Source organism: Taeniopygia guttata, chromosome 1, assembly GCF_048771995.1.
Source record: "Taeniopygia guttata chromosome 1, bTaeGut7.mat, whole genome shotgun sequence".
Lineage (NCBI taxonomy): Eukaryota > Metazoa > Chordata > Aves > Passeriformes > Estrildidae > Taeniopygia > Taeniopygia guttata.
The window spans coordinates 82,724,797-82,738,315 of NC_133024.1; the positions used below are offsets into that span (position 1 = coordinate 82,724,797).

At 40.9% G+C, this 13,519-nt stretch overlaps 1 protein-coding gene across 9 annotated transcripts in view; it reads right to left on the minus strand.

Moving 5' to 3' along the window:
* Positions 1 to 2,393: 2,393 nt before the first annotated feature.
* The window catches only part of JADE3 (jade family PHD finger 3), a 64,047-nt gene continuing 52,921 nt past the window's right edge, over positions 2,394 to 13,519 (minus strand). For all 9 annotated transcript variants that reach the window (XM_072932081.1, XM_030277507.4, XM_072932088.1 and 6 more), the window contains 4 exons: positions 10,079 to 10,195; positions 9,141 to 9,614; positions 7,298 to 7,415; positions 2,394 to 5,805 (listed from right to left, as the gene is read on the minus strand). In XM_072932081.1, coding sequence (XP_072788182.1) covers positions 4,913 to 5,805; positions 7,298 to 7,415; positions 9,141 to 9,614; positions 10,079 to 10,195 — 1,602 coding nt within the window. In that variant the 3' untranslated portion in view covers positions 2,394 to 4,912. The remainder of the gene's footprint in view (positions 5,806 to 7,297; positions 7,416 to 9,140; positions 9,615 to 10,078; positions 10,196 to 13,519) is intronic.

Sequence of the window (13,519 nt, forward strand, 5' to 3'; positions counted from 1 at the left end):
TATATCAGATAAAGCAGCCAAGGTGAGGCAGATACCCAGCTCCAAGTCTGCTGAAAAAGAAGTGGAAGGCAGGAAGGGTCTGCATAACCTGAAACAAAAGAAGAATCCCAGAGAAAGGGCAGGGCAAGGTGGATCCAGGAGGTTGTCCCAGACAAAATAAGCCTACTGAAAAAATAAATATTATCTGGAATCTGCATACACAGAGGGAGGGAAATTAATGAGCAAACATGCGGGGCTGCTTCTCCTACAACCACGTGGTCACACAAATTTATCCAAGCTCTCTGCAGAGAGGTGAACTCGAGGAACAGAAATAGTCATGCACATCCGCTATTTTCAAACAACTTACCCAACTGCTATGTACCATTTCCTTTCGGAAGTCTGTGCTTGCAGTCACTTTAATCCACCTGTTGTATCCCACCAGATGCACTCACTTGGTTAGGAGCACAGCCTGACAGCAGTTATCCCAGAATCATCTCTGCAAGAGGGACATGCCGTGGAGTTTCACCTCAGGAGTGGCAAAAGTGTTCAGCCATGAAGCTGGTGTAAAAGGAAGGTTCAGAAGCAGCAGTACCAAGGCATCTCTCATGAAATCAGAGCCCAGAAGTCTGTGTGTCTTCACTTCTTCCTAAGGAAGGCGCATTGAGGCACTCCATTGTTTTCCATCTCTGCCCTTCCCCGGTATTTTTCCCTTGCATGCCAAGCTCCCTGGTTGTGCAAGCAGCTTTTGTTCTTTAATTCGCTTCAAAAGCATATTTTCTTAATAGATGTAATAGATGTGTCAATTCCCCCGCAGTGCTAAACCTTCACAAATACTGGGATCATCCAAATTCCCAAGATCAGAATGAGTGATTTCACTGGATTATCTTCACAGCTCACAGAGGCAGGCTTTGGTTCCCTCCCAGGTGTCAGATCCACACCATGAGTCTGCAGTACAGCCTGTACATCCAGGCCAGGTCACCAGAGTGACCACAGCAAAATCAAGGGAATGTTTCAGGCTTACATTTAATAGCCAAACATTTGTAATTTCTCCTTCAATCCTTTGGTGCAAATCATGGTGCAAAGAAAACATTCCACAAGTGATATACACAAGTTATACATGAGAAACATTTTTTTAGGGCAGAAATATAAATGTAGAAATCATGGTGCTCAGAACCACTGTGCAGCACCTTTAGTCCTTGGCCCATGTTATCAAGTAAGCACACTTAGTTATTTGAAAAGACTCTACAAGCCAATAGTAGCTGTTTCCAAATTAATGGGGACACCAATCGCCTTCCTTGGCTCTGTCTTTCCCACATCCCAGCCACAAGCTGGATGTGGGAGGGAATTAGAAGCCACCAATCAGCAAGTCACAACAAGGAAGTCTGTTGCTGGTATATGTTGCAAGATGCCTTTAGGGAAGAACAAATCCTGGTCCTGAAAAACAACTGACAGTCCAACAGTTACTGCTTCTTCCTAGAGCTGTTCTTTCTTCCCTTCTGTCTGCACCTTTACTGCCTTTTCCCCTTTTTTTACCTCCTCTTTGCTTTTCAGCTGAGGGGTTTGGGCTCCATTTCATCCAAGATTTCTCTAGCTGAAGTTCCAACCTGCCTGGGGCCACATGCTCAGTCACTCCAGTCCTTAAGCCAGTCCACAAGCGTGTTGTTGGCTGCCCAGCTCTGATTCACTCTGCTGCTGTCAGAGCCATAGCAGGCAGGAGGGTCACTGCTGCCTGCAACACCCACATGGCAAATCTCATCCTTCTTGAAGGCTGCCAGCTGCAGAGCCAGTCACAGCAGCAGGGATGCTAAAGGATCAGGTGTGCAGCTAGCCCAGCACCTATCCCTCCACCTTCTCATTTTCCCTTCTTCCCTGCTCTAGCCCAGGGAGCAGCTCCTCTGTGCCAGCAAGGTACCTGACCGCACCAGCCTGTGGGAGCACGGGGAATTCAGCAGAAGGTCGGGTAAAAGCGACATGAAGCCGACATCACTCAGGAACCCTGCCCACTTTGCAGGCAGACTGGTGCGTTCAGCTGCGCACGCCTGCAGGGTACAAGAAGAGGGATCAGACAGAAGGCCTGGCTACGGCTCTTCCTCTCTAACTTTGTCCGACCAGGGAAAACCAGCCATACTACAGCATAAGCAAATACATTGAAAAGGGAGGCCAGGGCAGCAAATGGTCTGTTACACTTACTCAGCTAGGCAGAAACAAAAGCCAGGCTTGCACTATTTGCTATACATAGCAAATTAGTGCTCAGCGACTTTTGGGAGGCTGAAGGGGAAGGGTTTTCCTGGATACTTAACTTGTTAAAGTATTGCTAAATCTGCAGAAATAATTTACTCCTGATAGACACAGTACTCATGAGTTTTACAACCTGCCAGATAGAGAGGGTCTGAATAAATCACAACAAATGAAAATATTGTTAGCAGTTTCATAATTTAATGAAAAAGTACTTGTAAAAAGGGGACATCTGAAAAAGACCGAGTCCATCTTGGAAAATTGAATATATATATATTTATATATATAAAACAAAATGCAAAAACACAACAAAAAATTGACAAATAAGGTTAAGAGGTAATACTTCAAACAGTTAGCCACCGAACGCACAATAAAAACTAGCAAATGCACTTTGGGGACAATACTTGAGAACTACATAACCAAGGGCTCCTTCATATGTCTATTAAAATAATGTAAAAATTAGCAAAACCATTGCCCAGACTGGAAACAACTGAATTGATAACCCTAGAAGAGCAGAAACGCTGAGTTTTGCTGAAGCACCATTTTCCCTCTCTTCTGTCATATGCTTCCAGCCACAATATAACATGAACACTTTGCTGACCGCCCAGATAAGTGTTCCAAATAAAAACTTCATAAAATTTCATGACCAGTGAGAGAGGATTACTAATAAATATTGAAGGAGAACTAAGAGAATCAGAACCAGAATACAAATGAACAGACATTTGTTTACTTATTCTGAATGACCCATGGCTTAGAACACAAAGCATTTCCCATAAAAATAAAATATGTGGAAACCTAAAATGCATATTTACACCAAAAGAAATAATTTTGAAGATACAGCTCTAGAAAGATCAATTACACAAATATACATAAAATTAAGAAGTAAAAAAAAATTAATATGCATGAAGCAAACAGAGCAGATTGGCCAAGTATAATTTTTTTAATATTATTTCACTACTGAAGAGTCCTTCAGCCCCTGACCTGCTAGTCCTATTGCAACTAGGGAGATTTCAAAGTTTAAAACAAATCTGAAAGTGTCGTTGCCATTTCCCAACCTAAAAGCAATAAATTAAAACTATGAAGCAAAACCGAGTTGCTGTTCAGATCCTGCATAGTCATCTTCACGCTGTGTGGGGAACACCTTTTTGTTTGTAGACAAAACTGAACCATCAACAGAGCTGTACAACGTGCCCTACACAACCTACGGATCATTCCAGCCAGTGATGTGGGGACAGAGGATGTTGCATGTTTATGAAATGTACAGCATTTCAGACAAAAGTAGTGCAGTGGCTTTGTTGATTAACACAACACCATCTGTAAAACAAGAAGTTAGTTTGCATTCAAACAAAAATCCCCTGTCTTTGAAACAAACAGAAAGGAATTAATTCCTTTCTCTACTCCTCAGACAGTACTGGCTGAAATTTAATCACTATTTAACAACTACTGATTTTAAAGGACGTACAAAAAATGTGTTACACTGGGAAACAGCAACTGATCCAGAGGTTCAAAAGCAGCGTAATAAAATAGTAGATTTTCAGCAATTAAAAAAACCATTTTTAATTAAACCATCATACTCTAAATGATGACTGGCTAAAATTTTACAGACCTAGATGCCAGAAAACTCCTATGCCTGTGTTCAGGCAACTAGGGTCGAAAATTTGCACCTGAAAAAAATAATTCAGCTGACTTCAAAAATACCAGGTAAAAACACCTCTGGATATGAAATCTCAGTTTCAAGAGGAACCTGGCATCACCGGTGATTGCCTAAATGTAAGTGTCAAATAGCATTTTTCTTTGAAGTAGTACATCTACTTTTGTAAACACTATCCACAAAATTAGCCATCTGTACTTGTTAGCTGGGTAAAATATTTACAAGTGCATCCCACAACAAGCATCTATGTACAGAGATTAAAAAAACTGAAGTACTAGAAGTTGTATATTTACAAAATAAGCGAATTATTGTGAAGAGAAACACAACCTTCAGCAAAAGCAGGGAATGGGGGCACGTCTAGAGGTCAGCGAGTTTGGCAGCGCCAGCAATGCCTGCTTCCGCCCTCCGCAGGGAGCCTGCAAAGGCCACTGCAGTTCAAAGCCTCCTGCAGAAGGGGATCATCACTTAGTAGTCACTTTGGGCCTGATCCAGCAGAGCACACTGGCATGTGCTCGGATATCTGAGCACAAATGTTCCCGGGGGAAACCAGCAGGACTTTTCACGTGCTTAACTTCCTAACACATCCGCAAGTGCATTGCTGGATCAAAGCCATACTGCAGGTGCCGTAACAACAGTTTGCAGTCTCTTGCTACACGTTAGAGCAATGCAAGGACTTCTTCAAAACCTGTCCACCACCACGAGACTGCCTCCACATGAACATGGTGCCTTGCACTTAAGCCGGCAAAGGGGAAGCGGTTTCCTGAATTTCTGCATGCATGCACAACTGCTTTGTGCTCTCCCAGATGTTACCCTTTGATAAAACACACAATTTCCACTTGACTTTGTGGATAACTGAGCTAACCTTGCAAAGACTGCAAACCAATTCACAGTTGAAAAAAACTACTCTGATTTCTCTTCCCTCCCCCATCCCCTACTGCAGCTCTTCCTAAATAGGTCCTAGACTATTTTCTGGAACCTTTTGATGCTGAGCTTTGCACTGGTACACTGGAATACATAAAGGCTGAATTACCCCGTGGGGGCTTCTAATCACCTTTGTACCGAACTGTGAGATATCATATTCTTTTTGTTTCTATTGTGACAGTCTCTTCCAAAGTCCTTACTTGGGCTTTCTCTCTCTGAGCTACTTCGTCTTAACCTCACTTGCTCTTTGTTTTCATCACTTTCTGCTTCAGAGTCACTAAGCTCTAAGTCAGGACAGTACCCATCGTTGTCCTGGTATGGAGCACCTTCAAGTGTCTGCTTGCTCCACAAGCGATCTTTTGTTGCAAGTCTTCTCGTTGGCTTTTCACAGCACCGCAGATCTTCCGTGGTCCTCACCAGACTGTTGGTAGCCTCTTTAAAGGACCGGCTGAAATGTTCTATGGTGGATTTTCGGAATCCACTCTGGCTGGCCAAGTGAGCTGTGAGCACAGACTCCTGTTCATAGGATGTCTGGCTGGAGCTGTCTCTCTGGCTCACATCTCCAGCCCTGCCCATCAGACCATTGGATTTGGACACCAGCCTGGAGTTCTCCTGCTGCACCCGCCCATTCCCAATGGAAGACTGTCCATGCAAAGCAGCCTGGAGCGCTAAAGGCTTCCCGGAAGGCTGGCTCCGGTGAAATTCCATCAGCTGTGTGGGGCCAGAATCCTTTGCCTCGCTCCGAGGCTTGCCGATCCCTGCCAGCAACCCATTACTTCTGCTGTCATGCTGATACCTGGCATAAGATTTTGCTTTAATTTCAAACGATTCTTTTGACATTGGCACACTCCGTTTGCTGTAAACAGTGCTGTTGTTGTCAGGAGAAAGCGGCCTGTTGCCAGGCTTCAGCGAGTTATTTTTGCAGTCTCCCAATGCTGATTTGGGCATTTTTAACTTCAGGGTGATCCTGGGAGGTGGGTAGAACAGTGTGTTCTCTAGTGCACTTGTCAGGGTATGGCCTACAGGAGAAAGAGGCAAGGAAGCAGAAGAAAAAGAAAAAAGGTTTTTTTAAAAAGCATTATTTCTTTTGTCACCCGTAACAAGTTTTATAGTCCATTATACAGTCATGCAGTAAGAAGCATTTGCAAATAATTAGTGTGAAATTACTTCAGGACACTAAGGAGAAGTTGGGATAACCTAAGTGTTCCAAATTATCCACTGCTTTGGAATTTAGGTAAGCATTTAAATATTTCCATTAAAAGCAACAATGTGCTCTTTTTACAGGGCTTTAAGCCAGTGAATTGAACCAGTTTTGAGATACGACTGAAGTTGTTCCAACAAAGCTGTAAAAAAGGTTCATATTCCGTTTTGGATGAAGAAAAAACAATGCTTCAAACTGAGTTTCATTTTGGACTTAATTCAACTCTCTGCTTTGTACTATAAAATTCTCTAAGCTTTAAAAGTCTTTTTACCTCAACATACGAGTTGTTCATGGTAATACACGTATACAGCACCCATTGCGAGTATCAAGCTATTATTATAAGTATTAAAAAACCATTTGAATTTGTAAAGACATTAAATAAACTCAGTAGACATTTCTAATAAAATGCATTTACACAAAAGCAAGAAGATTCAGAGTGCCACTGCTTCCATGAAGTACTAGTCTGATCTAAAACAGTTAAAAAAAAAACAAAACACCTTACTAACAAAACCTATCAATGGTTTAGGGTCAGAGAAAAAAAGCACTAAGACTTCACTGGTGAAGTATGTATCTTGAAAGACGAGAGAGATCTTAATTTCACACAAAAAAATAGCTGTCTTTCCTATTAAAAAAAAATCCCAGTAACTACACTGGTATGCATAGGCTCTTCCTCTTTCCAAATGCTGTTTTCCTTATTTTAAAAAGTTGCTGTAAATGCAAAGGGGCGAGTGGGGTTTGGCACCTCAGCATTCCCAAAGAGTTACTAGTCCTTATTAATACCCAGAGTACTTAAACTCTTTTTGAAGGAAGGAGAGCAAATGTAGATGGCAAGCTAAGAAATCTGCGCTGCTCATGACGTGCACAAGGCACATGAGAAAAGCAGCAATTCCCATCAGTCACTCTCTTGCCTGAAGGAACCAATTGGTGACAGCAAGCAAAAAAGCCTTCCCAGCTGGAGAACCAACCAGCAGGGTAGAGCTTGCTGTGGGGAACCAGTGCCACACAGTGCAGCAGCCAAAACAGCACAAAAACCTAGAGATCAGCACCAGTTCATTTCTGCTGTCTGGATGTCACAGTGATAAGCAATAGGCATATACCAGAAACTGCCATAAAATAAAGAAATATTCAAGTAAGTATTTTAAGCAATTATAGAATCCTCTGTGTTGCTACTTTGATTGACTATATGACTTGAAGAAAATTCTAAAAGGCAATTTTACATGTTAAAGCACTAACGAGGAACATAAAGAGAATACACTGCTTTAGTTTAAATACAGGTACGATTTATAAATATTTTGTATTTATATGATTACCTGCAGCAATTTCCTGATTAATGAGTTGGACATGCAAGTTGAAGACCTGTTCATGGACTTTACTGTGGGACAACTTCAGTTTCTCTCTCCTACTTACCATGTAGCAGAGATTTCTTACCTACAGAGAAATAACAGGAGACATAAAAGGCAATAAGAAAATAAATCCAGACATAGTTTAAAAAGTGTATCAATAACATTACATGCAAAATCCCTTGGTAAAGTTCTTGTGAATATTACTGAACGTACTTAACTATTAAAAAAATGTTCAGCCTGAAAAGAGAAGGCTCTGGAGAGCTCTCACTGCAGTTTTTCCTTATATGAAAAGGGATTATGAGAAAGACAGAGATATCAGAGCCTGTAGTGACAGAAAAAGAGATAATGTTTTTTAACTGAAGGAGGGTAAGTTTACACTGGGCATAAGGAAGACATTGTTAAAGTGAGACACTGCAACAGGTTGCCCAGAGAAGTTGTGGAGACCCCATCCCTAAAGTGTGGATGGGGCTTTGAGCAACCTGGTCTCGTGGAAGGCGTCCCTGTCCATGGCAGGAGTGTTGGAACTAGAGAGTCTTTAAGGTCCCTTCCAACTCAAACCATTCTGATTTAGTTGCACATAATTATACTTGTTTGAGTTAACAGCAACATTTTCACCTAAGGCAATAAAGAAGAGACACTAAAAGTTCTTGATAAACACCTAAAGGTGCTTTCAAATCACAGAAACAGCATAGGAGCTGGTTGAAAGGTATCTGCCAAACATACTTTCCCCAGCACTCAGTTCCATCTGTTCAAAACCGGAATCTCTTTACCTAGAAACAAAATTCCAAGATTCCCACATTTATATTTATCACAAGATATATCAGAATATCTTGCAGTACAAGATGTTCATAAACTTGGAAACAGGCATTTCAAATTATGAATCACCTCTACTCAGAAAAATTATATCAACAATATTTGGTGCAAACCAAACATTTACCAAACAAAAAGCTTTACATGGTCTCTTGAAAAATAAAAAAAAGCCACCCTCAAGTACCAACCCTCCATCTGAGGCATGTTATGGGTTTTATATTTTTTCTTAAAGTAAGTTGCCATATCTAAAGCAGTCCTGGAAAAGATCTGAGATTGACTAGGATAGATTAAAGACAACAGTTTCACTGACAAGCGCAAATCCTGGCTCCAACAATCATCCTGTATTTTAATGTTGTTCTCTCCCCAGTATTGTTTCCCCTTTTCTTACAACACTATTACCTCTCTTCTGCTTTTACTTCCCCTCTCCTCATCACATCTATTTTACTACCTTTTTTACATTCCCTACCTACCTCTAAGCACTTGAAAATTGCAGGTGACCCATATCCAACGGGCCAACCTAATGGGCAGCCTCCAAGAGGTAACAAGCCTTACTCTTATTTTTTGTTTAATAAAAGTAACATATTTTTTCTCATTTAATTTGTATTACTACCTACTACTACAGTGGGTCAAATAAATTTCTTTATTTTTTAAACATTTACTCAACTGAAGCTGAAGTTATAGAGTCAATTACCAAACATGTCCATTGTGCATATAAATATGCATCTTAAAATACATAAAGGAATAACCTTTAAGCAAGTCAGGAAGCACTGCTTTCACCTTGGGTCTTTCACTGGACTGAGAGAGGCAGCTCCTGAAAGCTTCTGCAGCAGGCAGTGCATCATATCAAAAGACTGGAGTTGAAGGCCTTACTTTTTGTATTTTTTAAATTATTATTTTTAAAATCACCTCACTTTGCTTTCCCCATTTTCACTTTCATCCACAAAGAAAGACCTTGCTCACCTGCAAACAGTTTTTCAAAACTTTACAAGTTAATTCTTACCCTCTCTAGGTCCTGCCTTAAATGCATGAACATCCTCATGCGAGTATGAATGCTATCTTCTTTTGGCTGCACTAAGCCATTTTCTTCATCCTCCTTGGGAGGAAACAATGGTTTGTTAAAGTTACTTTTCCGCTTTAATTTCCAGTAATTGTAGATGAAGTCTACAGCAAGTTTTGGAAGGCCCAGCTCTGCTGCAACATCCTCTACTTTTACTAGTGAGTAAAACTCTTCTTCCAGCTCTCTGAGTTTTTGGGCTCGCAGGCTCGTTTTCTCACTCTCTGTTTGCTTCTGTTCTGACACACTCTTGGGGTGCTCCTCAACATCAGGCAGCAAATTCTGTTTGTTCTTGCTGTGCTTTAGACAGTACGACTTGAACTTGACCTCATCCCCATCATCCAGGATAGTCTTCATCTCTAAGCTATGCTCAAAGGCACAGGTGACATGAAAGGCAGTAATGCAGCTTTTCACGGAGCACTGCAGACAAAGTAAAACAAAAAGCCTCAGTTACTAACAGTAGCAGCAGACTAGAAAAAAGGGACATAACTACATCAACCACATGAAAATCCATCCCTGACAAAACCAATTTCCTACACATTCTTAAAAATATTGATCACTTTGAAGTTGGTATTACCCAATATAGTATTTTCTTGTTTGCAAAGTGTTCAGTGGAAGTTTTCTGTTAATCTTTGATACACATAGAACTGGCTCTTAAACACCTCAGCCTTATTCAAAAAACGGCAACCCAGACTAATTCATCTGTCTAGTCAGCTAATGTGATAGCAAATGGCTGTGAAGAAGCAGACAATATATCCAATAATATATCCAACAGTCACCTCCATTGTAAAGCATCTCTGAACAGAGGAGGAACAAAATGCAAAACCAAAATTGCCCTTCTGACAAATTCATCTCTGCAGAGTCACTATGAGATAAGCACGTACCTGAATGCAAGCACCAGTTTTCAGTTTGCACAAGCTACACACTAGAGCCCATCGACTTGGTGGAATATGAGACACCTTTGTGATCGGCTCCATCCTTTCAGGGCAAGCAATACTAACCTGTAAAGAAAAGAAAACAGCGTAGAAAACAGTTACCAAAGGGAAAGAAACCCCCAACCTCTCCCTTTATACCAGAAGAAGAAAGCCATCCATTCATTTCTCTTCCTGCAAGATCTCCATGTACTCATACTTCTCAGAAAGGGACTCCAAAAGATCCCACATGCTGACAATAGTGTGGAATACTATCAGTTTAACCTGGTGACTTGAAGTTGCAATTATTCAAAACACTTGAGGCACCTACAGCATGCCTTTGTTATTAACCAATGTTCTGATTCCAGCCAGGACAGGATTAATTTTTGCAGTAGCCAAGAGGGAGCATGGCTAGGACCCAGAGGTTATTCTGTACCAGCTCACAAAATTTTCTGAGTGGGAGGAAGGGCTCTCTTCTGGTCAGGTAATTGTGGCGTGAAGCCAGTGGTCGGGTAGCACTGGTTCCGTTACTGATATTGTAGCTCTTACTCTTTGTTTTTCTTATTTCACTGCTGCTTCCAGTAAATTCTTCTTTTCTTGATCCATGATTCTTACCATTTGTGCCTCCAAATCCCCTCTCCAGCCTGGTGTAATGGACGTGGGAGTGGTGCATGTTTTGAAGTGCTTCAGTGGGAACACTAAATTGAGGAATACCATTCCTAAACCACCACCAGTTGAGAGACTGCAGCAAGTGTTACTCTAAGTTTATTTCCATTCCCTTCTGGTTTTGTTTTTTTTTGTTTTGTTTTGGTTTTTGTTTTGTTTTTTTTTTTCCTCTGTGCTGCTTTCACAGGTCTAACTTAAAAAATGCCAAAATACCAACCCCTCAAAACATAACAAACACTTTCCTGAAAAGCTCCTTTTATAAAATCCCTAGATCTGCTACAGTATCTACTTCTGCCAACTCAAGATTTGGGACAGAACCAGATCTATCAGTCAGCAGCCAGGAAAATCCTTGCTTCCCAGCTCTGCCTCTCCCAACTGAACACTCCCAACACAAGAGATAATCCTAATACACCTTACTAACTATGGACTGTATCAAATATAATTTGAGAAAAAATAGAACAAACTTCTCTTATGGCAAAGCAGGATATATTGTGTTGTGCTAGTTTTCACAGACTAAGTCTGGATGATTAATTTGTCTCTAGAAGACCAGATTATAGATATTACTAAAAAAAAGAAAAAAAAAATCCAGATATAGACAGTACAGCTTTTTCTATTCTTTGTTATATAAACTTCCACATATCCATTGCAATAGAAATTTTTCAGTTGCCTGCTGTCTATACAGGGAAATGAGGACTCTCCTCTATGATTTGGAAACCAAAACAGATATATCTATATCTGTAGGCATCCCTGAGCCACTCCTGACAGGATTTATCCAAGCACAGAAACAAAAAAGTGGCCAGCTCTGAATGACAAAATGTAGAACTGGGCCAGTATGAGAAATCTTCTGGCACATGGCAGAAGATTTCAGTGGGATAACTGTCCCAAAAACACCAGTCTCCAAAAGCTTAGATTTTGACATTTCAACAACACTTTTTGAACTCAGCAGCTGTGTGCCTTGGAGGGCTACCTGGCTGAACCAAACCACAATGCTGATAACTCCACACTTTCTAAAAACAATTCATCTGAATAGAGCAGACCTGTATTTCCTGTGGTGAAAATATGGGCTTCTGCTCAAAGGGGTCAAACGTAAGAATTCAAAGAAAGGAGGTTCCAAGGCCATGCTCTGTGGCACTGTGAGGCCAGAAGAAAGCTAATGGCTTAAAAAAGCAGTTAAGGACAAGATTTGAGCAACAATTATTTTGTTTTTCTATAGCAATTGTCACAGATTAACTCCACAGTAAGGGACACACAGGAAAATCTGGGTTGTATGAATTAGCTTAATATGTGGTAATTAAACTGGCAGCTTTACAAGAGCCAGTAGACAAAGCTGAATTTTTTAGCTTCCCTTTGGAGGTACATCAGTCACTTGATGCACATACTCATTTTAAAACCTGTTTAATCCCTAAGGATGAAAAGCTTTGCTTCAGGAGACCTCCTCAGTGAGGCAGACTTACCCAAAGACAGCAGTGCTAAATCACAGTTGCTATGCTCAGAGTATTTTTGCTACTCTCTCCTTATCATGCATTGCTTTAAGGATCATTTAAGTAGGTGAAAAAAACAGCTTTGCAAGAGATTACTTGGTTCATAATTTCCACATTAGAAAAAAATAGCTGACCAACAGTTCATGAATTCATGACATAAATGAAATCAAATCAGATAGTGTCTGTTACATTACTTCCCTCTCTGCCAAGTGCAAGCCCACGTCTGGAATATACTGAGGTCAACCAGCTGCATGACATTGCCAAAAGTCTTCATTAGGAAGACGCTGAGATGCTTCAGAAGGTTCAGGTTTTAAAGAAGAACAGTCAGGCAACACGTGATGCACTCATGAGACAGACGTAACTAACAATTTAACCTCTTGTGGTCTTCCTATAATTGGTGAAAAAGTGACAAGATTGTCTCTGGAATGCCCGAGTAGTTCAACAAAATCACGGTCAGTGCTCTTCAGTATCATCAAATGTAGCTTTTGTGCTTCCAAAAGGAAAGAGACGTTCATGAACCTAACTTGACCATGCTCAAAATAGCTGGTTATAAGTTGCACAGGTATTTCTGAAACAATATTGTACAAAGATTGACTGTTACCACTACACTGAGAGACAATACTTCCCTTAGGAATTAAGGGAGTGTATCAATGTGTCAGGTAGCCTACTTTCTTTTCAAAAAGAAACCAGAATCTGCAATGATTTTCTTCCTGGAGAATGAGTAATATCAGCTTTCCACTGAGCTTCCCAGCAGGAGCTGGGAATTGATACAGACCTTTTTCCTTGTCCCTTTCTGCCCCGCCTCTCCCTGATCTTTCCCCAGAGGAGACTCATAGGGTCAGGAAACATTTATAATGGGAATACCATTCATTGAGCTTGTAATGCTGACTGTTCATATTATCCCACTTTGTAAAAACACAAAGAGGCACTTACAGAGTCAGGTGCAATTTATTTATACTGGCCTTACAGAGTCAGGTGCAATTTATTTATATTGGCCTTGTGCCACCTGCATGTTTCTGCAGAGAGGATTCAAGGCAAAGTCCGTTTGAACTTTGCTGCTCATAAGGGATCCAGAGAGCAGAGGCCAACCTTTTCATCCCTCAAGAACTCCCATTCCAAGGCAGAAATGATCCATCTGCCACAACATGTAGTCATTTTCTCCATTTCTTCACTTTTCATCAGGTTACATCTTGACTGCTACACTTTGAAGAAGTTCTAAGAGTGGGAGAGAGTGAAGACAATGGGTTGTTGAAGCCTATTACCTGTT